The 24,991-nt window shown below is 42.9% G+C and overlaps 1 protein-coding gene across 1 annotated transcript in view; it reads left to right on the forward strand.

Moving 5' to 3' along the window:
- Positions 1–23,730, forward strand: part of ARFGEF3 (ARFGEF family member 3) — a 109,048-nt gene extending 85,318 nt beyond the window's left edge. Inside the window, exons 22-34 of the mRNA XM_081140141.1 lie at positions 1,791–1,970; positions 3,639–3,783; positions 5,321–5,443; positions 7,529–7,632; positions 9,198–9,342; positions 10,517–10,645; positions 12,272–12,448; positions 14,049–14,163; positions 14,952–15,054; positions 15,307–15,438; positions 16,877–16,998; positions 20,121–21,342; positions 22,664–23,730. Coding sequence (XP_080996267.1) covers positions 1,791–1,970; positions 3,639–3,783; positions 5,321–5,443; positions 7,529–7,632; positions 9,198–9,342; positions 10,517–10,645; positions 12,272–12,448; positions 14,049–14,163; positions 14,952–15,054; positions 15,307–15,438; positions 16,877–16,998; positions 20,121–21,342; positions 22,664–22,855 — 2,889 coding nt within the window. The 3' untranslated portion in view covers positions 22,856–23,730. The remainder of the gene's footprint in view (positions 1–1,790; positions 1,971–3,638; positions 3,784–5,320; positions 5,444–7,528; positions 7,633–9,197; positions 9,343–10,516; positions 10,646–12,271; positions 12,449–14,048; positions 14,164–14,951; positions 15,055–15,306; positions 15,439–16,876; positions 16,999–20,120; positions 21,343–22,663) is intronic.
- Positions 23,731–24,991: the final 1,261 nt, after the last annotated feature.

The raw sequence follows: 24,991 nt of genomic DNA on the forward strand, positions 1-24,991 counted from the left end.
ACCCTCCTCCTCTACAGTTTGGCTAGTGCCTCACACAGCCAGTTTCCATTCTTTACCGCCTGGTATCAACCTGAGTCTGAAGCTTTATTTATTTATTTATTATTTTTAAAAATATGTCTTTATTGATTTCAGAGAGAGGAAAGGAGAGAGAGATAGAAACATCAATGATGAGAGAGTCATTGATCAAGCCTGCAACCGGGCATGTGCCCTGACTGGGAATCGAACCCTGATCGTCTGGATCCTAGGTCGATGCTCAACCACTGAGCCACGCCCGGCCGGGCTGAAGCTTTGTTTTTATACAGGACTGTAACAATGCCTTTCGTTCCTGCCAGTCTCTTTTTTCTCATAGCTAACTATACTCTGAGCAGTACCTTCTAAGAAGGAGAACCATATGTCCTGGTTTTCCCAACAAAATGAATACTAGAACCTCCTTCCCTCTCCAAAGGAAAGCAGTTTGTATGATAATTTATATGCTAACTCTCCATCTTAGCATCTCAGTACATGATGCCTGGCTGCTTCTAAGTTGGCAGGAAAATTGTTGCCCTGTTTTGCAGTGATAACTATTCTTAATAGCTCTGTAGTGCTTATCTGGTAGAGATATGTCATATAGTGTTTTTGGGGAACTTAATTCACTAACCTGAGAACATTCTGGTAAGGAAAGGGAGTAGAAAATAATACCTTAGTATGGAGAAACAGTATATCAGTTATCTATTACACTATAATAAACCATCCCAGAAACCTAGTGATTTAAAACAACCACCATTTATAACTCATGACTCCCTGGATCAAAAATTTGAGTTGTGCCCAGGCTGAGTTGTGCCCAGGTTGGCTCAGCGGTTGAGCATCGACCAGTGATGCAGATCATGGTTTGATTCCCCGTCAGGGCACATGCCTGGGTTTCGGGCTCGATCCCCAGCAGGGGGCGTGCAGGAGGCAGCCAATCAATGACTCTCTCATCATTGATGTTTCTGTCTCTCTCCCTTCCTCTCTCTGAAATCAATAAAAATATATTTAATTTTTTTTAAAAAAGAAATTTGAGCTGGGCTCAGCTGGGCACTTCTTCCGGCTTGGCAGATCTCAGCTGGCCTCACATGTCACCTGTGGCCAGCTGGTTCATGATGGCCTTGACTGGGAAGGCTGGACAACGGGCTCTCTCCTCCTCCGGCAGACTAGCCCCAGCTCGTTCTCATGGCATTTTTAGAATTCCAAAGGCAAGCAAGAGGGCAAACCCCAAATTATGACAAATTTTAATTCTCTACTTATATAATATTTGCTGTTCTCCAGAGAAAGCCACACATCCAAGCGCAGGGTCGGGGTGGGAGAAGACTACGAAAGGGCCTGGATACAAGAAGCTCTAGACCAATTAGAGCTATATTGGTGCAATTGGCCCACCTCACTGAGGGACAGATGACCCCTGATCTTCATATGTTTGGGGCACAGCTAAGAATGAGACCATGGGCCGCTTTGGTGTCTTTATAGTCAGCATGTCCCATATCATCCAAGAAAACCATCATGTTACATTTAAAAAAGAAGAAGAAATGACTAGATACTCTTATTTTCCTAGAAACATTCAAGTGAAATTGGAGTTGTGTCTGATCAGTTTGTTAGACCATTACGAATACAGTTTAGTGTGCTGGTCATGTATCCATATCCCTTGAAATGTTTGTTACTTGAACAGAATTGCTGCATCCACCTGCCTGCAACGAGGTGGGTTAGGAAAACCTTCAGAAACCAGATTCGTACTTGCCTGAAGGCCCTGACGGTGTTCTGTTCTCTCACGAATGTCGCAGGCTGCCTGCCATAAAGAAAGACATGTGTCTCAGAAGGCTGTTTCCTTCATCCATGACATACTGACCGAGGTCCTCACTGACTGGAGCGAGCCACCTCATTTCCACTTCAATGAAGCACTCTTCCGACCCTTTGAGCGCATTATGCAGCTGGAGTTGTGTGACGAAGATGTCCAAGACCAGGTCAGTGTGTCACGGTCATCACCAAATGGGAGACAGGTGGCAAAGAGACAGACTGGAGACTTCATAGCTAGCATGACGATGGTAGTCTGGGAACATGGATCCTCTCTGGAAGGGGAAAATGTTAAAGGCTTAAAAAGAATTTTTTAGATGCTTTGACACTCTGGCAAGAAAGTAGAGAATACTAAGAAGCCCACAGCAAAGTAGCAGTGGGAGGCCAAGGAGGTAAGCAGAGCTCTAAGACTGGCTTTGCCGTGACAGAATTTGTCATCAGGTGAAACTGCGTCCTGCTATCACATTCCTGAGGCCAGAAGAACAGGAGATAAATTTCAATGCAAACCTTTAAGACTGGTGTTCATTCCGGCCAAGGTTGAATTAGAAATGAACCCAAGCAGCACCCTCCGTGAGGAGAGCGTCAGCCTGTTTCTAACACTGGCTCTTAGTAGAGAGAAAAAATAACTCTCCAGGATTGAAATGACAAGGTAGCCCTTCCGTGGGGTCAGCGCATGAAACTGCGCCACCTGGTGGTCGTAGAAACGACACGGGCGCCGTACAGAGCAATCCCTTCAAAATCCAAGCAGACTTTTAAAAGATATTGGTAAGATGGTTCTCCAATTTATATGCATATTCAAGAGACCGAGCATAGAGAGAACAAATTTGAAAAAGAACAAATTTGGAGAATTTACTCTCCCTGATTTCAAAACTTCATTAATCAACACAGTGTGGTATTGGTATAAGGACAGACTTACAGATCAATGGAACTTAATAGGAGTACAGAAATAAATTCTCACATTTATGTTTAATTAATTTTTGACAAAGATGCCTCTGGAATTCAATAGAGGGAACATATGCAATAAAAATGACCTGCACTTGAACCTCTCAACATATACAAAAAATAACTCAATATGGTTCATAGGCTTAAATGTAAGAACAAAAACTACAAATATTTCTAGGAGAAAGTATAGGAGAGGATCTTTGAGACCTTGGATTAGGCCAAGATTTTTTAGAAATGACACCAGCATGATCCATAAAAAGAAAATTTGGTAGTGCTCACTCCAGCAATCACATATGAAAACTGGAACAACATGGAGAAGGCTAGCATGGCCCCTGCTCAAGGGTGACATGCAAATTCATGGAACACGCAAGTCCATATTTGAGCAGTTCCTGAGCAGCCTGTTGCCCTTTGCTGATTAACACAAAAACACATACCAAAATTTTTTTTGATGAATTGGGCTTCATTAAAATTTAAAACTTTTGCTCTCCTAACACCATTAAAAAATAAAGACAAGCCTGAGGCTACGAAAAAAATATTTGCAAATTATAGATCTTGGAAAGTTTGAATCTAGAATCCATAAAGAACTCTAAAAATAATAAAAAGACAATAATGAGAAGACAAAACCCCAATCTAAAAAACAGCAAAATATTTACAAATGGCTAATAATAAGCTTGCGAAAAGTTGCTCAGCAACATTAGTCATTAGTAAAATGCCAATTAATGCAACATGACTGCTTATTTAGAAGATCTTTGCGGGAGTTTGTCCAGATTGTTTTTTTCTCTTTAGTGAAAATTAACCTGGAAATAGGGAACAGAGAAATACATCACCCTTCCCAGAAATTCTCCTGCTTCTAGTAAGAAAAGGGTTTTCATTGCCACCTCCTTTGCCTCTGCCAGGTCGTCACATCCATTGGTGAGCTGGTTGAAGTGTGTTCCACCCAAATCCAGTCTGGCTGGAGGCCCTTGTTCAGCGCCCTGGAAACGGTGCACAGCGGGAGCAAGTCCGAGGTAAAGGAGTACCTCGTTGGCGATTACTCCATGGGTAAGACTGTGTTGGTGTTATATCCTGAAACTTTACGGAATTCCTTTTATTACTTCTGACAATGTTTGTTAGAGTGTTTTAAGATTTTCTGTATATAAGACCATGACATCTGCACACAGAGAATCTTACCTCTTCCAATATTGGTACCCTTTACTTTTTTTTTTTGCCTAATTGCTCTTTAGAGGACTTGAATAGGAATGGTGATTGTGGGAAGGATGTGTGGTCGATTTTTGCTATAGAGCATTAGTTCTTTATGCCAAGTTTCGTGCTATCAAAGGAAATTGAACTATGGGGACGCCTGATATTCAGACCTGCTTTATCAGCAGGAAATAAGCTGGTGTTGCAGGGACATAGATGGGTTCTGAGTTCCGCCAGCAGGTGAGGGCCCTGAGCATTGTCAGGCCCTGCTCTTGCTGACAGATTGGACGAAAGGCTAAGAGACTTCTGTTGTTTTCACTTTTACATGTCTGTATTGAGCTAATGCCTAAAGCCAAAACAAAAAATGTTATCCTCTTGCTAGAGAGAAGCAGAAAACTATCATAACACAGGGGAATCCAAATTCAGGAAATTGGGTCTGGCTGGAAATGGATGGGTACCCATAAAGCATGCCCAGCAACCAGGGGTGTTGTGTCAGAGGTCTCAAGACACCCCCACATTCAGAGACCCACCAGAAGGACTCAGGACTTAGCATATAATCATGCTAAGTTTTATTACATGACCCAGATTTATTACATTGCTCACAGCTAAGAAGTATTATGGTGAATAGTAAGGACAAGCTAGATTATGAGGGGGAAAGACAGACAGAATCTGGGGGAATACCTGTTCAGGCTTCCTTGTGCTCTCACTCCCCACGATGGGTCCCACGGAGCACACTTTTTCCCCTACAGTGAAAAATGCGGCAATATGAGTATAATGTTTTGGCCCAGGAAAGTGCATTGGAGACCTAGCTGAGGGTGGTCCCAGAGGTCCCTCCTAGTAGATACCAAAATCCCAGACTTCCCGAAGAAAAGCGGGTGTTCAGAATAAACCACATTGTTTGCACAGTTTAGGTTCAGAAAACTACCTTTAACCATTAACTGTTGCCCAGAATTATTCTGAGAGCCAAGTTCCCAGTCTCCAGCCAAGGGCCAGGTTTACAAGCAGGCCTTGAAGGACGGCAGTCTCAGGCCTTCTGTGTTAACTGTTTCCTGCACAGATATAAATAAATTAGTATATGCCATCAGGGATTTGTCTACACCTTTCCTTCCCTATAATTATGGTGCAGAAGAATTCCAGAGGCCCACGGTTCACTGTCCTATAGACACACATTCCCTCAGCCCTGCTTTGAGCCAGCTTTGCCCCCACCTCTCCACTGGGCTCTCTTTGTAGCCCTCCTGCAGCTACAAAGCTAAGAAGCACAGCATTGGAGCAGGCCGGCTGTCCATTCCCTGGCTTTTCTTCAGATTTTTCCAAGGCCCTGTGGAAGGAGCTGGGAGTATGGGCGACCTGAAGGATAGCGACTTAACTTCCTTAAAATCCTATAATCTCCCTCCCTCAGGAAAAGGCCAAGCTCCAGTGTTCGATGTATTTGAAGCTTTTCTCAATACCGACAACATCCAGGTCTTTGCTAATGCAGCCACTAGCTACATCATGTGCCTTATGAAGTTTGTCAAAGGACTGGGTAAGTGGAGTCCTCCTTTCATGCCTGTCACAGCTGGGGACCCTTTCCTGGGTGGCTCTGTGTGGAGGGCCCTGGAGACAGGCCCACTGACGGCCTGGAGCAAGCAGGCATTCGGGACGGGGGCAGATGGTGTGTACGCAGAAGCGGAGAGCTTACTGTAAAAGCAGCGGCGGGTTTTGTCCAGGGTTGATACTTTTCATTGTGTTCATGGAATAATCTTGTAATGAAGCATGTTTTCTACTATTTCACAGACCTAGATTTTATTGAAGAAGCATTATTTTGGGTTTCCTGTTGTTCAGTAAAGAGTGGGGTGCCTGCTACATGGGCACAGACATAGTATGGGATGTAAAGAGGAATAAAACATGCTTCCCGCCCAGGAGAGGCTCGCAGCCTGTTCTGGGAAACAGACACATACATCAATAATTACAGTTTGGTAAGCTCAGTGCTTTCACAGAGGCTAGTCAAGAAAAAAAGCCATTGATTTGAAGTGAACAGGCAGCCAAGAGGAGGAGCTGGGGATGGCTACCAAGTTTTTTGCAAGGACTGGTGTGACCCAGAACGGGGATATCCACAAGGAGAGCAGGTCTGGAGTGGAGGACAGTTTCAGTGACACATTTGTGTGGAGATGCTTCTCAACATGTTAGAAATTTGAGATTTTATCTGAGGGAGTTGAGCCCTGAAAATAGAGATGCAGAATTATCAGTGTTCACATGGAGAATATTTAAAACAGGTAGGCCCTATTTTTTCTGTGAATCAGAAGGTGGAATTATTTTTATTGGGCTGGGGGTACTGGAAACGTCTGAGCCCCCAGCATAGCCATGCCGGCTGAGGACTGCCCCTGGCTCCAGGGGGCGCTATTTGCATAGACTTCGACGTGTACCACAGCAGCCTCAGTAAAAAAACTTTTAAATACTCACTGTGACCACCAAGCTAGGAAATGAATTTATTTTTAATTCCCGCTTGATTATTTCAACGTGAATTTAACCTGATCTGTGTCTTTATACTGGAAGGTGTGTTCACCTAAACCAGGAGTTTGCAAACTATAGCCCACAGGCCCAATCCAACCACTGACAGTTTTTATAAATATGGTTTTATAGGAACACAGCCGCGGTCATTTGTGGCTGTTTTCGTGCAGCAGGGGCAGGGGTGAGAAGCTGCAGCAAAGGCAGTATTTTCTGTCAGGCCCTGTACAAAAGGCATTTGCCAGTCTCTATCTAAAACAAGAAATGTTTATCTTTCCTTTTCTAAGAAGAAAATGCCTCTTTGTGTGCTTCTGAATTTTAACTAATGCCTAGTAATTATGTCTGTTTACCCACAGGGGATGGTGCTAGTTGCTACGATTATAGACAATTAGAAACAATTACAGTTCTGTGCAATGATTTTATTAAAAGTCAAGAAATGGGTTCATTCCATGAGAACAAAACTGATCATTCTCAACTACTGTCTACCTATGGAAAATCCAGAAGCCCTCTACAGATCTATTAAAAAAGAAAAGAAAAGAAAGAAAGATAGAATTTCATTTCAGTTCAATTACATAGCCTCCAACCCCAAACCCCAGATGTTCAGCATCTTCCCAGAGCCTTCATTTATCATCACTATTTAGTGCTGAGCACCGGCAGCGAAATGAGGTCCTGTTCCAAATGGAGAGAGGCCTGGTGCTTCATGCCGCACAGCGCATGGCTGATCTCTGGGATCATCCTTGTGAAAGCTTCGGAAGCCGCACTGTCGACAGCAGGGCCCAGGGAGGTGAGCTAGGAGCCCAGGTACAAGAGAACAGTGTTCAGCCACTGCCAGCTCTGTGGCAGAATAGAGAAAGGGCTCATTGTTAGCAAAACAGGGAGTTACCAAACAAAAAATCTCAACCAAATAAGATGTGCAGCGCGATCCCAGCTGTATTTAACGTGTACAGATGCATGCAGGGAACAGGATTATTTTTTTTCAGGGTTGTACAAGTTGGAGTAATTCTTTTCTTTTTTTCTCTGCTCCAGCAGACATTGGGTGAGCTAATGCCGTGTGAGTAAACAGGTCTCTGTTGTGAGGGCGTAAACAAGAATAACTGTGTCTGTCTCCCCGCGCTGTCCCCAGGGGAGGTGGACTGTAAGGAGATTGGAGACTGTGTCCCGGGACCAGGAGCCACGGCCCCAGATCTGTGCCTGCCTGCCCTGGATTACCTCAGGCGCTGCTCTCAGGTACCAAGCCCCAGGCCCTGAAACCTGATTCCGGAGATGCTTGCAAGTCACATGTGGGTGTCTTTTGCTGAGGCCCGAGAGAGAAACTGTCTGCTGTCTCTGAGGCAATTGGGACTCAGATTTGGAGTATTAATTGTTGTCCCCACCCTGTCCACGAAGGAGAGGGAGGAAGTAATAAGTGTGCTAGAACACACAGGATCCTGAGGTCTCTGGAACTTCTTATTTTTTCTCAGATGAGCTACAGAATCTGTATTTGTGTCAGGCTGTCGAGAGTGGAGTCATGAGGTTGTGGGAGATCTTCCTGATAAACCAAAATGCGGACTGGGGGCGGGTGCAACCAGTGAAGAGAGACATAGGAAAAGTAAGAGGGATGTATTCGATCAAGAGCTAGTAGAGAAATCCAATAAAACATCGCCTGTCAGTGTGGACAGTGACCTTAATTATGCTCACTTCAATAATGCTCTGTCCTTCCCCATGTCACATGCCTGTGGAACAAGATGATATTCCGTCCTTGAAGCCCTGTCTCCTCTAGGCATCAGTGACACCCTCTCCCAGATAGGGTTTCTCCTTCCTTCTCAGGTTGTGTCCATAAGGCCCCAAGTGACATGACACCAACTCCACTTATTACACCCAGGGCCATCACTGTTCTCTCTGCTTGGAATTTTCCTCCTCAGATCTCTGTCTGAGACCCTCATCTTCCAAATCTCACCTGAAACATCACCTGTCAGAGAGACCAGGGCTTTGGTATCCACCGGCTCCCTGCCAACGTTCCCCATGCACCTCGGTCACTCTCTGTAGTACCATGGGTCTAATTTTCTCTGTAACATTTACGTCAGAAATGTTATTTATTAGGTGTGAAAGGATTCTTGTCTGTGAGACCCACAGGACAAGAATCTTGTCCATCTCGTGCACAGCTGTTTCCCTGGTATCTAGAACAGTCTGGGCACATAAGGGTGAAGATATAAGGGTCTGTGGGAGTTTGTTTTAGTAACAGGGATCCCTGGGGGACTGGGCTCAGTGGAGAGAGGGTAATAAAGAGCCCAGGGCAGTCTGTCAGCTCTGATTCTCATACTCCCCTCGATGACCTTACTCACAGATTCCTCATTGCCCCATTGCCCCCTGTGTCTTTGATGTGGGGTCATGTGAGGGGAAATCGAGGCTGGTATCCGATTGGCCTACAAGACTCTCTTCTCAATGATCCCCAGAGAACACCTTTTCCCATAGGCAAAAATCCTTGTCATGTGTCACAGTTCCCTTAGTAGGTTTATAAAAATCTATAAAACTCATAGTCAGTTGAGATGCTGAAAACGTATTCATTGTGTTTTTCCCCCTCTACTTATTGGTTGCCACTGGATGCTGTTTCATCTGCTTCCTGAGATAAATGCCTCTTGCGAGCCAGCTTAGGAAGTCAAATCACAACCAACCAGCTTTAAACCTTTCATACAGTGGCAGCCTTTCTGGTTTTCTCTCCCCTTTCTATTACTCGTATATAATTTTGTTGTTTTAGAACACCCAGAGTGTAGCTTTTTTCAATATATAACTGAAATTTGGTATTTTTTACTTAGTTATTGGCCAAAATCTACAAAATGCCCATGAAGCCAATATTCCTTAGTGGGCGACTTGCTAGCTTGCCTCGAAGACTTCAGGAGCAGTCAGCGAGCAGTGAGGATGGAATTGAGTCGGTCCTGTCTGATTTTGATGATGACACTGGTAAGTTAATCAATTAGACTAAACCAGGTTATTGGCCGTGTACATAGTCTCAAAAGCTTAAGCCATGAATTAAGTAGCTTATAGATCATGAATGATCATCTTTTTATGTTGTTATTGTTTATGATTCTAACAGAACAGGTCTACCCAATGTTTCCATGGGTGCTCCTAAAACATTTTACAATCGACGCCTCCATCTAAAACCAGTGCTGATTTGCAGATTCTGCTAAATATAATTTCTAGCTCTGATTCTCTTGAATTTAGCAAATTGGAATGTGGCTGCATTGGTGCATTGGTACTTAAATTGGCTGATAATTGCCTTTAATTCCTTCTAGGAAACACGATCATTATATAATTACTTCCTGCAGGACTATTTGGTTAGAGACTGGAGAAATTAAGCCATTACTGAAGAGAGAATCTATTTGTGACTGGAGAAGCTAAAGACTCATTAAGAGAATAATTTTAAAGAATGTGTTTCAAATTAGTTCCATGTAATTTCCTGTGCATTGGAGTTCAGTCTGGTAACTTTGGCGAGTTTTCAGACTGGTTAACTTGTGCTCCTGCTTGATGACCCTGTCCTGTTTCTGGATGTAGAAATGGAAATTATGTCCTTATAGGGGTCTGATATCTGGGAATGGGTTATTTCAAACTCTCGCAAAAGGCTTTTTAGGGGAAGCTTCTTAAATTTGCTTTTGTGTTTGTTTTACATTTTTCTCCCATTTTATTTTTTTATTACAAAATCATTTATGGGGGTGGTCAGAAGATTTACAGTTTTCTATAGAGATTATAAACAGTAAAACCTCACTAGTTTAAGACTAGTTATGAGAAAGAGCTATAGGAATACCTAATGTAGAAGACAATTAAAATACTGGAAATTGGCTAGATGGTTGCCTAATAGAGGTTTCATTTGAATGGTTAGATAAGCATAATTTTTGCTTAGCAATGTAAACCTCCAACCCAGACAATTATAAGCAAGAAATTTGAGTGTTTTTTTCCCTTTGACTTTGTCAAAAGATGTAAATCATAATCTGTCCATTTATAGGCCTTGAGGCTGCTTTAATAGGGGACACCCATAGAGGACATGGCAGTTTACAGACCTCTTTTACACATTTTATCTTGCAATGATTCTGTATTATGTTTAACCAAATTCCACAGAGGTCTTATTTTTGCCTTCCAGGTCTGATAGAAGTCTGGATCATCCTGCTGGAGCAGCTAACAGCAGCTGTGTCCAACTGTCCACGGCAGCACCAACCACCAACCTTGGATTTACTCTTCGAGCTGTTGAGAGATGTTACCAAAACACCTGGTAAATATTTCTATCTCTATCATTTGGGGGCAGGTGTTATACATACAAGGTTTATCAGGAAGGTTTTTCTGTAAGTGCCTACCTGTTTTACTGCTGTAACTCTAGACAGCATAATAGGTGCTCAATAAATATTTGTCTTATGGCAATGATGTTTAAGATATGTTCTATGATTGTTTACCACCGATCCATTTAGAAATAATGGGTGATGGTCGGTTGTCTGAATGTGTTGGAGCCCCACAATAATCAGGCTGTGGTATCAACGTCCCCGTGAGCCGGTTGGCTTTACTCTGTTCCATAAATCCAGCCTTCCTCTTTGGCCGGGTTTCCCATGCTCTTAGCCCCAGAGCTGTCAATAGGGTTCACAGTGTCTACCACTGACATAAATAAACCGCTCAGACATACATGCAGGATTAAGACAGCAGCAACTTGATTACATAAAGGTCACAGGTGATTAGATTTGTAAAATGACATCTAGTGATCACCTAGCACCCTGATAGTACAGGAAAAGAACGTCCCTTAGAAATTCCTTTCTCGTTCTCAATTCAGGTTCATGCGCACACTTACCCAAAGCTTCTCAATATTAAAGAAATTTATATAGAAATGTTAGTTTCCACTAACCATCAGAACCACAAATGAAACCACTAGTTTATAGTAATAAGAGGGTTTTTGTATTCAATATAAACTGATGAAGACCTGACAATTGATACTGTTTTAAAATCTATTGCAAAGTTTCTATCAGAATTTTTTTCAGGAAAATCATCGTAGCTACTCTCGCATGTTAAAAAGTTAAATGCAAAGAATAAGCAGGTATTTTATAGAATGAATTATATGCCACTTTTTCTAAATCTGTTTTATTGGTCAATACCATTTTCTGCTTTCACATTGAGTGCTACTAAGTGTGTGAAGAGAATTTAACCCACTAATTCTACTCCTAGAAATCTGTCATCAAAGGAAATTAATGGTAATGAAGACAAAAATGTATGTATAATGATGTATGCTAAAACATCTTAATACCAAAAAAATTACGAACACCGAAGTGGGTTAATTGTGATAAAAGCATATAAATATTCTACAGACATTAAAATGAATATTTGTGAATGATATGAATAATTGTTTATAAGGCATTATATTAAAATGTATGTACATATATATGAGTATAATCTCAATTTTATGAAATTTTGTACATTTATAAATACACAACCCCCCCCAAACACACATACATTCAAAAAGCACTAGAAGGAAATACATCAAAATATACTTTTTTCTTCTTTGTATTCCCATGTGTTTTCTGTGTTGATTATAAAAAGGATGTCTCACTTTTGTTTACATCTGAGGATTAAGTGGCCAATCAAGTGATACTTAAGCTTTATTACTATTATTTGAATTTTTATGGATGCATTCATGTATTACTTGCATAACTAAAATAATGCAGAAACAAAAAAGAAAAATGCCATTGGAGACCTGTATTCCCCAGCAGTGGTAAATTCTCCTTCCTTGTGCCTTCTCAGAGAACGGGAAGCTCCTTGAAAAGAGGTTGTCGGTGCCAAGAGATGGCGAAGAGCTCCTCTGTTTCACAGGAGAGTTGCTGACAAGATCACGATTCTGATGCTGACTTTTGTTTTTCAGGACCAGGGTTTGGTATCTATGCAGTTGTTCATCTCCTCCTTCCTGTGATGTCCCTTTGGCTCCGTCGCAGCCATAAAGACCATTCTTACTGGGATGTGGCCTCTGCAAACTTCAAGCATGCCATTGGCCTGTCCTGTGAGCTGGTGGTGGAGCACATCCAGAGCTTTATACACTCAGGTATCTGTAGCGCCCGGGGAAGCTCGCATGGAGTATTTCTTTAGGAGGCAGCACCGTTGTCTAAAAGTGCTTAGTAAACCCTAATGCAAATACCAGTGCGTGGTTTTTGTCCTGAGAATTATTAAAACGTAGAGTGTCCCCAAAAAATGTATACACACACTTTGAATAATTATAAAGGCAGTGTTTGTTAAAATACATTTCATTTTCAGCTACACATTTCATTTTCATAACAACTATCAGCTGTTAAAGCATGTATACATTTTGGGGGGACACCCTATAGAATTACATGGTCAATGCCAACCTTCTAATAGTAGATTGTCAAAAAGAAAATTAGTACTTCTGTGTCCTGTACAAAATTATCAAACAGAATATTTGAAATATATGTACAACCAAAAATAAAATACCTAATAAGGTCTAGGATATCTGTGTATTAGGAGAGGGGAGACAAGTTCAAGTATGTAGTAAGTGTAGCCTGGGGGGTGAGGGAGGGGTGTATTCTATTGTCCTGCTCCATCTGGGGTGGCGAAATGGAGGAGGCAGGGTTTTAGAACAGGCTGAAATTATGGGCAAGATGTTGCTTAATAGGTTAGGGGTGGAGTGAAGGTACCTAATATCTGTGGCACTTTGAAAAAAGACTTGAAAGTGTGGGGTGTGTTGAAGTCAGCAGACAGAGAGGGAGCCAGATGCAGGGGAAATATGACCACTGTGGTCCCAGTGAAGCAACATTTGTAAAATATAGATTCTTGCTTATGACTCTTGCTGCGCAAAGATCTGGAAATTTGAGAGAAGAAATATTGCTGCTAGCTCTAGAGGTTACAAAGAAGAGGGAAAGGCATGCAGAAGTATAAAGGCAGAGGTGAGGTGAGAGGCTCCCTCTTAGGAGGGGTTAGAGAAATTAATGAGAACTTAACCCCAAGGGAGAGTGGAAAAGCAAAGATAAGAAATGCTGTCTCTACTAAGCTTAGTAGAAAGATTGGGGGGGGGGGGCTAATTGAGAAAGAAAAAGAGTGGGTGTTTGCACATGTAGGAGACAAGTGTATCCTTAGGGGTAGGTGTTCCTGACCAGGTCATTGCTTTGCACAGCAGGGGCCTTTGCCGATTATACTGAAAACTGCTTCTGTGGCATCACAAGGACTTTGAGGAAAAGAATACTGACTGTTCCTTGAATTGGGCAAACAGAATGTGATTTTCGGAAGTCTTATTTTCTTTAGCCTGGGGACAGTGTGGAGGCTGAAGCCAGACTGGGTTCAGGAAGTGGGAGGGCGAGAGATTTTTTTTGTTTTCTAACAGCACTTAATCCAATTTAATTTGACTCTCAGCAGTAAGAAAGTATGTCTTATTTTCCCCCCTTTTAGTATTCAGGCTATATGATATGTTCTACTTAGGTAAATAAATTATATACTTAACTTTGAAAAATGTACATGAACACATAAAAGTGAACCACACATTTCATTTTGCTAAATAAAAATGAATATTATATACTTTCATCACAGATGTTTATTTTCCTATCACTCCCACGTCCCTCTTTGCTACAGTTGCCATTTCAACCCATTCATTTATCATAGCGCTGAGTGAAGCCTCGATTTGCCTCTTCCCGCAGACATCAGGTATGAGAGCATGATCAACACCATGCTGAAGGACCTCTTTGAGTTGCTGGTAGCCTGTGTGGCCAAGCCCACGGAAACCATCTCCAGGGTGGGCTGCTCCTGCATTAGGTGAGAAGAAGGCTTCTTGGCTCTCTACGAAACTGGAGTTTTTATTATGAAATCCAAGGGCACTAAATTATCTTTTGTGGTAACGAGCTACTTTTTAGATTGGTTTTTAGAAAAATGACTGTGCTAATATTTCTTCATTTCGGTGTTCAGTCGGCAAATATTTATTGTGTAGGCGTTACACAGGTACTCTGCGGCACAGAGAGGTGTAGGCCAAGGTCCCCACCCTCAAGGAGCAGATATCCCATTCCAAAGGGCATAACAGATTCATGCAGAGAATCATCACACGAAGGAGTTACCATAAGTGCCAAGAATGGAAAGGAGGGGAGCAGGGTGGTCAACAGGGCTTTTTGTAATGACACTGATCAGATCTCCCAAGGTGAGCTTTGTGACAGGGGGGGACTTGGCAAGCAGGAGACCATCATGAGCAAAATACATGGAGATAAGAATTACAAGTGACAAAGAGGTTTTTTAGTGTTTTGTTTATTTGTAGAGGAGCAGTGGACAACGGGGCTGGAATGGAAAAATTAGTACAGAATATACAGTCTTGCATGCAAGCCTAAGTTTAAACATTGGCCTGTTTGTAATGGGGATCACTGATATTTTTACACTAACATGGTTCAGGAAGTAGTAGTATTGACAACGAACCACCAGATGGATTGAAGGCAAGAGTGATGAAAGACAGCAAGACTTGTAAGGAAACAATGGAATAAATTGTGTATGTGTCCGTAAGGGTCTAAGTGGTGTGGCAGTAAAGGTATGGATTTAAGACTTCGAGTTTCTTCTGGAAGGTACGTCCTCGTGACGGCGGGCCCTGTGTTCACGGAAGAAATGTGGAGGCTGGCCTGCTGTGCCCTGCAGGACGCATTCTCTGCCACCCTCAAGCCCGTGAAGGTAAAGTGCTTGGAGAGAGCCAGAGCAGGGTCCAGTCCTCCCTAGCTCCCTGGTGCCCCATCGAGTTGGCCACGTGGATTCCACCTTCCTCCTCATAGCAGGCGGTCTCAGTTAAAACCGTGCAGAGGGTGAGAAAGGAGTAGTGGCATCATTACTTTTGTCCCAGGCACAGTGACAGTGTCAGACCCGAGACAGAGTCTGGAGCCATGAACCCAGATGCAGCCGGTGAACGACGACTGTGTCTCCCCCTAGGACCTGCTGGGCTGCTTCCACAGCGGCACCGAGAGCTTCAGTGGGGAAGGCTGCCAGGTGAGGGTGGCAGCCCCCTCCTCCTCGCCCAGTGCCGAGGCCGAGTACTGGCGTATCCGAGCCATGGCTCAGCAGGTAAGGGCTGGGCCTTCCGATCCCAGGGGCTCTGGAGCTTGGCATGCTGCTGGGGGTCCCCCCTGAAGGTCCTCATCACCAAGCTGCCTTTCATTCCCTTAGGGACCTATGCCTGCTGTCTCTGACCTCTTGCCAGGACTGTCCTTTACCGGAAACTTCTGGTCCTCCCAGCATTATGGTTCTCCCCGCCATCTCTTGTTTGTTGCATCCTGCAGGGTCCAGATCAAACAGAGTCCTTTCTCACCTGGCCATGCCCTTCATACCCAGCTTGATTTGCTTGGACCACTTCTAAGTATTTGCTTAAATATTGTTCTTCCTGCTAGACTGTGAGTGCCTAAGGATGGCAAACTTATTCCATATTTTTCTCTTCTCCCATAGAGGACAGAGCTTAACATTTACAGGTTTCTTAATAAATTTGAGTTGAATTTGATCAGTAAAATTAAAATGTACTTAACCATGCAGGTTTGACTGTGCACTTTTTCTTCTGGCGCATGTCAAAAGTAAGTCTGGCTAGGAATGATAACAGAGAAGCCAAAAGGGTGGTCCCCCAAAGGGGTGGCTCCTCCACATAGGAAGCCATCACACCTGGCTAAGTAAAGAATTTTCCTATGTGCATCCCGTGGTCTCTTCAGCCACATCCCACCACACAGTGAGACTGTGAAGGTGCCGGTGGAATCCTCTGAAGTAGATCGTGCATGGCAAAGAACAGCAGAGAATCTTTCACTCCCCAATACTTAGTGAATCTTTCGCTCCCTATTATTTCTTTCTTCCTCAGTCCCAAACCTTCCTCCTGTGTTCACTCTGCACATAACCCAGTATTCAGTAATCTCATCATTCTTACAAACGTGGAAAGAAAAAGTTCCTTAGACGTACTCGTACTTTCAGAGGGAAGCAGCGAAGGTAGTTAAATCATGTAAAGTGAAATTCCGTGGCTCAGAATCCAAGCAGTGGTTAGTCTTCTCTTAGTCACTTCTGTCAGGACCAGAGACGTGGCCATGCTACTCTACTAGACAGCCCAAGGAGTCCTGATTAACTTCTTTTATTTTTCTGTGTTGGGCAGAATATGATACCAGAGGTCACAGAGATCTTTTACAAGCACAGCCTCTCTTTATTTACTTTAAATTAATATTAAACATCAGCGCCTGCCCTTAGGAGTGTGATGAATTATCACGTGCTAGAAATAGTAGCATTATTAGTGTCAGCAGCTAGCACTTATTGAATATTTATTTGCTCTTCTCATGCTTTGCCTACGTACTACACACGTGTTAATTAATTTAATTCTCTCGACAAATATACCAGGCAGGAAACCATTATCAACCTCACTTCATAGGTGAGAAAATGAGTAGAAATAAGCACCTGGCCATGGGCAGCCAGCTAACCTCTGGAGTCAGGTGGACGATCCTGGAGCTCTGAACTGTGCCTTTGTGTACTTGTACAGGTGTTTATGTTGGACACCCAGTGCTCACCAAAGACTCCAAACAACTTCGACCATGCGCAGTCCTGTCAGCTCATTATTGAGCTGCCTCCTGATGAAAAGCCAAATGGACACACCAAGAAAAGGTAAGCAGCGAAGCTTAAACACGTGCGAGGCTCACAAACAGGAAAGTTCATTCAGACCCGTCCTTGCTCATTGTGATCCCAGCTTTCTCTAAGAATACTGAAGTACAGGGTGTCCCAAAAAATGTATACACACTTTGAATAACTGTTAATTCCAACGGGTTAAATCTGAAAAGAAACATCAATTTAGCTATCAAAAAATAAATAAATAAATGTGTATACACACACACACACACTTTTGGGGGGGGAAATCCTATATTTGCAGTCATTTAGCAAAGGTTGTCATACAAAATTATTAGCCTTTTAACCATATTTCCCACATTTCAGATGTATTAGTTTGCTAGGGCTGCCACAACGAAGTACCATAGAGTGGTTGGCTTAAACAACAGAATTTATTTCTCACAGTCCTGGAGGCTGGAAGTCGGAGATTGAAGTGGCACCAGGGTTGGTTTCTTTTGTGTTTCTAGATGGATGTTTTCTCCCTGTGTCTTCACGTGCTCTTTCCTCTGTACCTGTGTCCTGATCTCCTCTTCTTATAAGGACATCAGTCATATTGGATTAGGAGGTCACCCTCATGACCTCCTGTCTTAACCTAATTATTTCTTTAAAGACCTTTCTCCAAAGGTAGTCACATTCTGAGGTACTGTGGGTTAGGACTCAACATGTGAATGTGGGGGTGGGGGTCACAACTCAGTGTGTCTATAGCATCATACAATTATTTTTTAAAAAGTTATAATATGTAATTTGATGTGTGATTCATATTGTATCACTGAGAGATACACAAAAAGACCTGTGCCCTGCCACAAGAAACTTGCTCTTTTTAAGTACAAGCATAGCTCACAGATATTGCAGGGTAAGTTCCACACCATCGCAATAACGTGAGTAGCACAAAAAAGCAAGGCATAATCTTTTTTGCTGGTGGAGAATCTTGCCTTCAATTTGTTAAAAATCACATTTGTGAAGTGCAATAAAATGAGGTGTGCCTGTCCTACCATCCTGCCTAGAAACTCTTCTTGAAGATGAAGGCAGTGACTCAAGTTTTCCATTTTTAAACTTGCAACAAACTACAAGTAATGATGATAACTATTTGAGCACAATATGTGAAGTAGAGTGGCTAGACATTTCCACTCCCATTGATCTCTGAGGAGATATTCAGAGAGACTGGGTCACTTCTCCAGAGTCACATAGCTGTGAAGTGGGGGAGCCAGAATCGAAACCATTTCCATTTCTGGGAGTGTGTGATTGTCCAAAAGTGAGCTGCTTAGTACGGCCATTTGATTAATGCAACCATTTCAGTGAAATTCCCAGGCACAATTTTTTTAGTCAAGTGTGTAGTACATACAAAAGAAGATGAGGAAGGCTCAAAAGTTATAAAGAATAAATAAAAACTAAAATAACTATGAGCTGTAAGCCACCTTCAGGAATAGAGTTTTACCAATACCCCGCTTGCTCCTCCCCAATTCTATGCCTGGTTTCCCTTTACTGCCAGTCACTCATTTTTATCTGTGTGCACCAAATGTTGTATACTCCTTTTCATATCTTTGCAGCATTGATCTATTTCAGAATTCCAATTCTTTTCCTACCTGTTTTCCTTTTATTATTATTTCTAGTTTCCTTCCAACCAATTATTCTTGCAAAAAGTAGGAAAAATGGGGAAGGAATAGGCTAAATTCATATTATAAATGAAACAGGAAAAAAAACAATAGCCCAATATTTCTGTGCTATTGGTTTAAAGGTTTTAAAAGGTTAAGATTTTAAAATATATCAGCATGATTCATCAGTTTACTTAGTACTTTTAATGGACAGTTAGCCTCTCAGTGAAATTAAGTAAAACACAAAAAGCATACTAAATTTTTTAGCAGTGGCCATTGTGCCCAAAAGCATTCCCTAACCTTCTTTAAATATTTTACATTCTTGGATTTGATGCAGGGACAGTTCTTGCTGGTCAGTTACATTCTCAAAGGTCCATGTTGAAATTGCCCATGGGGAAAAAATAAATTAATTAAATCCAAATTACAACACTTAAGAGAAATCTGGGTTTTGTTTTTAAGTCAGTTTGACACAATTCACATAATTGTAATGGAGCTTTACGTTGTATAGTTGACCCTTGAACAACACAGGTTAGGGATGACAACCCCCACACAGTCAAAAATCTGCACTTAACTCCCCCCAAATTTAACTACAAATGGCCTACTGTTGACCAAAAGCCTTACTGATAATATAAACAGTTGAGTAACACATATTTTGCATGCTATATGTATTATGTACTGTATTCTTACAATAAAGTAAGCCAGAGAAAAGAAGTGGTATTGAGAAAATCATAAGGAAAATACATTTACAGTATTTATTGAAAAAAATCCATGGGTAAGTCTACCTGCTGACTCCAAACCGGTCATTCAAGGGTCAGCTGGACCTTAAACTGTGAATCTGTTTATCTCTGATACTGACTTAAATCAGCCACTTGTTATGCAGCTAATTCTCAATTATCTAATCCCCCAACTTGCTCTCCTTTGCACTTTGCATTAGAAGCAGAAAAGGAAGATGTAGGTTTCAGTGCTTCACAGCCCCCTTCTTAAAGGGTGTGCCAAGAACCAGGTTGAAACACCTGGCTACCACAAATGGAAGGATTATCTGTAGACTTTTGTTTGCTTCAGATCTTTCCTGTCTCTGACCAGCGTGGATGACTAAGAGTTGTATATCTATATACAGTTACTTCACTTTTGGATATCTTTCTGAAATTTTGATCTCTCCACCATTTGCTTCTTTGTCCACTGTTTTCTTATTTAGCCTGAACCTAAAGTAAGGGGATTTTCTGTCCCTCTCACATGCAGTTAGCAGTTTCACATCCTAAAGTGTCAAATGGAATATCTTCTACTGTTTTTCTAAGGCATGCAGATAACTGTTAATCAGTATCATAACTTAATTGTATAGATCCTAGATTTTGAAAAGTGTCAGGAATGCCATTTATGATGAAAATGGTTTTTGTGTAATGCCCTTTTCAAAGGAAGGCATTAAAATACACGTAATTTAGTTTATAATTTTGCGTATGTCGTTTTGAAATGTGTTAACACTTAAAAAATATCTCGCAGAAGGCTACTAATCGATCCCTTTCCCTTCCTTCAAAGTGTTTCTTTCAGGGAAATTGTGGTGAGCCTACTGTCTCATCAGGTGTTACTCCAGAACTTATATGACATCTTGTTAGAAGAGTTTGTCAAAGGCCCCTCTCCGGGGGAGGAGAAGACCCTCCAAGTGCCGGAAGCCAAGCTGGCCGGCTTCCTCAGATACATCTCCATGCAGAACCTGGCCGTCATCTTCGACCTGCTGCTGGACTCCTACCGGACGGCCAGGGAGTTCGACACCAGCCCGGGGCTGAAGTGCCTGCTGAAGAAAGTGTCTGGCATCGGCGGCGCCGCCAACCTCTACCGCCAGTCCGCCATGAGCTTCAACATCTACTTCCACGCGCTGGTCTGTGCGGTGCTCACCAATCAAGAAACCATCACTGCCGAGCAGGTGAAGAAGGTCCTTTTCGAGGACGAGGAGAGGAGCACCGATTCGTCCCAGCAGTGTTCGTCGGAAGATGAAGACATCTTCGAGGAGACGGCCCAGGTGAGCCCCCCGCGGGGCAAGGAGAAGAGGCAGTGGCGGGCGCGGATGCCGTCCCTCAGCGTCCAGCCCGTCAGCAACGCCGACTGGGTGTGGCTGGTCAAGAGGCTTCACAAGCTGTGCATGGAGCTGTGCAACAACTACATCCAGATGCACCTGGACCTGGAGAGCGGCCTGGAGGAGGCGCCCGCCTTCCGGAGCGACCCCTTCTTCACCCTGCCCTCCTTCCCGTCCGAGTCCTCCACGCCGTCCACCGGGGGCTTCTCGGGGAAAGACACCCCTTCCGAGGACGACCGGAGTCAGAGTCGGGATCACGCCGGCGAGCCCCTGAGCCTGAGGGGGGCCGGCGGGGACGCGCCGATGCTGCCCCCGAGCCCCAAGGTGGACAAGAAGGACCCCGGCCGGAAGAAGGAGTGGTGGGAGAGCGCGGGCAACAAAATCTACAACATGGCCGCCGACAAGACCATCTCCAAGTTGATGACGGAATACAAAAAGAGGAAACAGCAGCACAACCTGCCCGCGTTCCCCAAAGAGGTCAAAGTGGAGAAGAAGGGGGAGCCCCTGGGCCCCCGGGGCCAAGACTCGCCGCTGCTTCAGCGGCCCCAGCACTTGATAGACCAGGGACAGATGCGGCACTCCTTCAGCGCGGGCCCCGAGCTGCTGCGCCAGGAGAAGCGGCCGCGCTCGGGCTCCACCGGCAGCTCCCGGAGCGTCTCCGCGCGCGACGCCGAGGCGCAGATCCAGGTGGGGTGCGCGCGCCGCCGGGGGGGCGGGGCGCTTTCCCAGGCGCCGGGCAGGCTGGGCTTCCAGGGATGGACACGCCCCCTCCGGGAGTTTGACTGACAGCAGTAGGAGACCCGCCTCCCCCACAGAGTCCCAGGGCTGCCTGAGGCTAAGACGCAGGGTCCGCGTGCATCGGGGTGTCGCTGTGAAACCGACGTGTTACCATTAGATCATTTCAGGCATCGTTTTTGTGGGTTAAAACAAATATTACTGAGAAATAAGATGAAGCTAAAGCTTATGAAATGGGTGTGCTTTAGCTGGCACGGAGTCCCGAGTCTCAGGAAATTCTGTAGCGATGAAGCATTAAAGGAGAAAGGGAAAGCGCACAGTACTCGGTGGTTAAACCAATGAATTGTTTGCGTCTCAGGTTTTTCTGACCCACCCGGAGCACATACAAATTCTCATTCTCCGGAGGGCTGTGAGTGTGCCTCGTCCTTCCTGTATTTAATATTCGTAATCCCGCCGTACATCAAAAAATGAGCTTGAAGGGAAAACACCGTTGGTGCTGTTTTGTTCAATTTAAGAAAAGATGAGATGGGGGGGGGGGGGAATAGTGGGATCTGGAGCCATAGAGAGCCCTTTAAAAATAATCTGATGTTTTCCTTAAATTTTGGATTCCTGCCACAGGCATAATAATAGTAAGACTGTCCTGGGCCCTAGGATCCCATGGACTATAATGTATTCTTTGAATGACTCTACATTTAAAATTAGTATGAATCCCTTGCAAGATGCGTTATTTTCCTCTAAGGTATCTTGAACATAGAACTCAACTTCATAATTCAGAATCCACAAAAACCATAGACTAGATTTGCAAAAGTCCAATCAAACTGTGATGTATGATTATTCTTTAGCAGATACCTTCTCAACAAATAACATATCTTAATAATTGTTTTTCATATCTTGGCGATTTGCTTATGATTTTAAAAGTTATCCTAAATTAAAGTAGACCTATTCCCAGTTTTCTAGGCATTATTAGAGTGACTGCTGATTAAAAGTGTTATACATCCTGTAGAAATCTCATTATGAAAAACAAGAGAGTTTTTAAAACTGAGGAGTAAATAAGATTTGTGTAGTTTATGAAAGCTGAAAGTAAAGTACTTGTACTGTTAGATAAGTCCCTGTATATATGAAGTTAAAATGACAATTTATTAGTAAAGACTAATTTATTACAGCCTAAAAGCCTGAGAAAACTCATTTGCAAATTGTCAGGGTTAGCCACTCCTGAGAATTCAAACGGAACCACAGGAGAAAGCCGATAACTCTCTTAAATCCTTTCCCTTAGGCGTGGACCAACATGGTGCTAACAGTGCTCAATCAGATTCAGATCCTTCCAGACCCGACCTTCACGGCCCTCCAGCCAGCGGTGTTCCCGTGCATCAGCCAGCTGACCTGCCATGTGACGGACATCAGAGTTCGCCAGGCCGTGAGAGAGTGGCTCGGCAGAGTGGGCCGCGTCTACGACATCATAGTGTAGGGGACTCACGTGGGAGTTCAGCAGCGAGGGTTAGAGGGTGCCGCCTGCCAGTCAGCCCCGCTGAAACGAGAGGCCCAGAGAGCCAGAGCCGCTCCCTCGCTGGTCAGCTTTGGGGCCGTTCTGGATGCTAAGGCTGCCTCTAGATGACACAAGTGATACTCTGATTTTGCGCATCATTTCAAGAGATTCTTCATTCCTTGACACATTCCTAAATCTTGAAGTTTATTTCCCAGTGCTTTTACCTACAATGTTATTGCCAAATGGGTCCCTCTTCAAAGACCGTTCCTTTGAAAACTCTACATTGATCCATTTGATTTTTTTTTTTTTTTTATGCAATCGCTAAGAAAATATCTGCTGGTAAGTCAAGCTGATGTAGAAACACTCAGACATCCAACACCAAACATTATTCATTGGAGAAAGATTTATATCATGATCGCATTTGGTGGAGAACAGCTAGAAAAGTATCTTTTTTGAGGTGTCATAATCAAGAAAAAGATGACTTTCTCTGTAAAATATTCCAGACCATTTCAACATTGTCCTAAGTTGTCAAGATTTTCTGGTTGGTACTCACCAGCTTCTTTGTGTAAGGTACTGTCGTGCCTTTATTTCCCTGTTTCTAATGGAAGAAAACGCTTTCCTGGCAGAGGTTTCCGTCTGTGTCATGGCAGCCTTTGACACCCAGTGCCCAGGGATATTTGCTGATACAGGTATTGCTGAGATAGAAGATGGACAGCCACCTGGGCGGTCCCATTAATCTTTGCTTTTGCTCCCAAGGCAGAAAAGAAAAGGGAAAGAAAAAAATGGTGCCTTAGTCCCTTGTTGCACAGACATTTCTATGCTCTACAGTTATCTGAACATAAATTATAACGGTTTTTAAGAAAAAAAAAAACACATTAAAATGCAACACCCTTGGAGGAAAGGAATGAGAGTCCTCCGTTCAGTGAGCAGACTTCTCAGGGAAGGGGCAGGAAGTGTGGGGTAGGGACACAGCTGGAAGGGGTGGGAAAGGACATTATGATGAAATCATTTTAATCGTCAGCTGTTACGCAGCAACCATATGAAATTACGGTGTCAGTTACATAAGCTCTAGTCTCCGAAGAAAACTAAAGGGGAAGGGATAACAATGAAATCCAAGAAATTAAGTTTTTCAATTTAAAATAGTTCTCCTTTCTAGCAAGTCAGTTTACCCCATGCCTGAGGTTCTTTTATTCAGGCTAATATTTTAAGTGGATATTTCTTTTCTTAAATACTACTAGAAAATTAGTCTGGAACCTTTATCTTACTATGTATAGTATATTTAATATTTCTTAAATTGTAATAATAATGATTGAAACTCAGTCAAGCGCATTCATATATATTCTAGAAAGTGGAGTTTAGTTGCTATGACATACATTATAATTTTTCTAGCCCCTAAAAATACATTCATAATGTCATCTTTTAAAAAGAGAACATCAATGTTTCGATATTGAAGTAAGGATTTGAAATGGACAACTCTACTCAGTGCTGGTATTTGTAAACTTTGTCTTCCTTGAGACTATGTAAGCTTATCTACAAGGTTAATAGGAAGACAGAGCAGATTTATTTAGGCAATCTAAAAGAAGGGATTGTATCTTTCGATACGCCACCTAAGATCACCACAGAATCCAGAAGACATTTTTTCAGTGCTATAAAGCACTCTCTTTGCCTTCAGATTTTACTCATCAGATAATAACTTGAGTTTAGAAACAGATCAACCATGTGATCAGAACAAGCAGTGAATTGTTGGGATAGCAATGAGCTGTGTTTGTGCTTTTGAATTTTTATATTTTGTAAGTAGAATGGAAAGTTAGGTACTTTTTTTTTTTTTTTTTACAAAAGTAGTACACCGTGGTTGTTCTGTTTCTTTTTATAGCTTGTCTTAAGTTCAGTTCTCCTGTGAGTACTACAGAATTTACTGGGGGGAAAAAACTTCTGTAGAGTAATTACAAAATGTTTATATGTTGCAACCTTCTATAAAGTATAAAAATTCAAAGGAAGCTAGTCTCAACTTATGAATGCCATGTTCCAGAGTATGTTCACTAATTATTTAAAAGTCACAATTCATTCTCCCACCAGATTCTCTATTCTGGGACCCAGAATATGAAATTAAGTTTGCCT

The sequence above is a fragment of the Miniopterus schreibersii genome (assembly GCF_964146895.1).
Source record: "Miniopterus schreibersii genome assembly, chromosome: 6".
Classification (NCBI taxonomy): domain Eukaryota; kingdom Metazoa; phylum Chordata; class Mammalia; order Chiroptera; family Miniopteridae; genus Miniopterus; species Miniopterus schreibersii.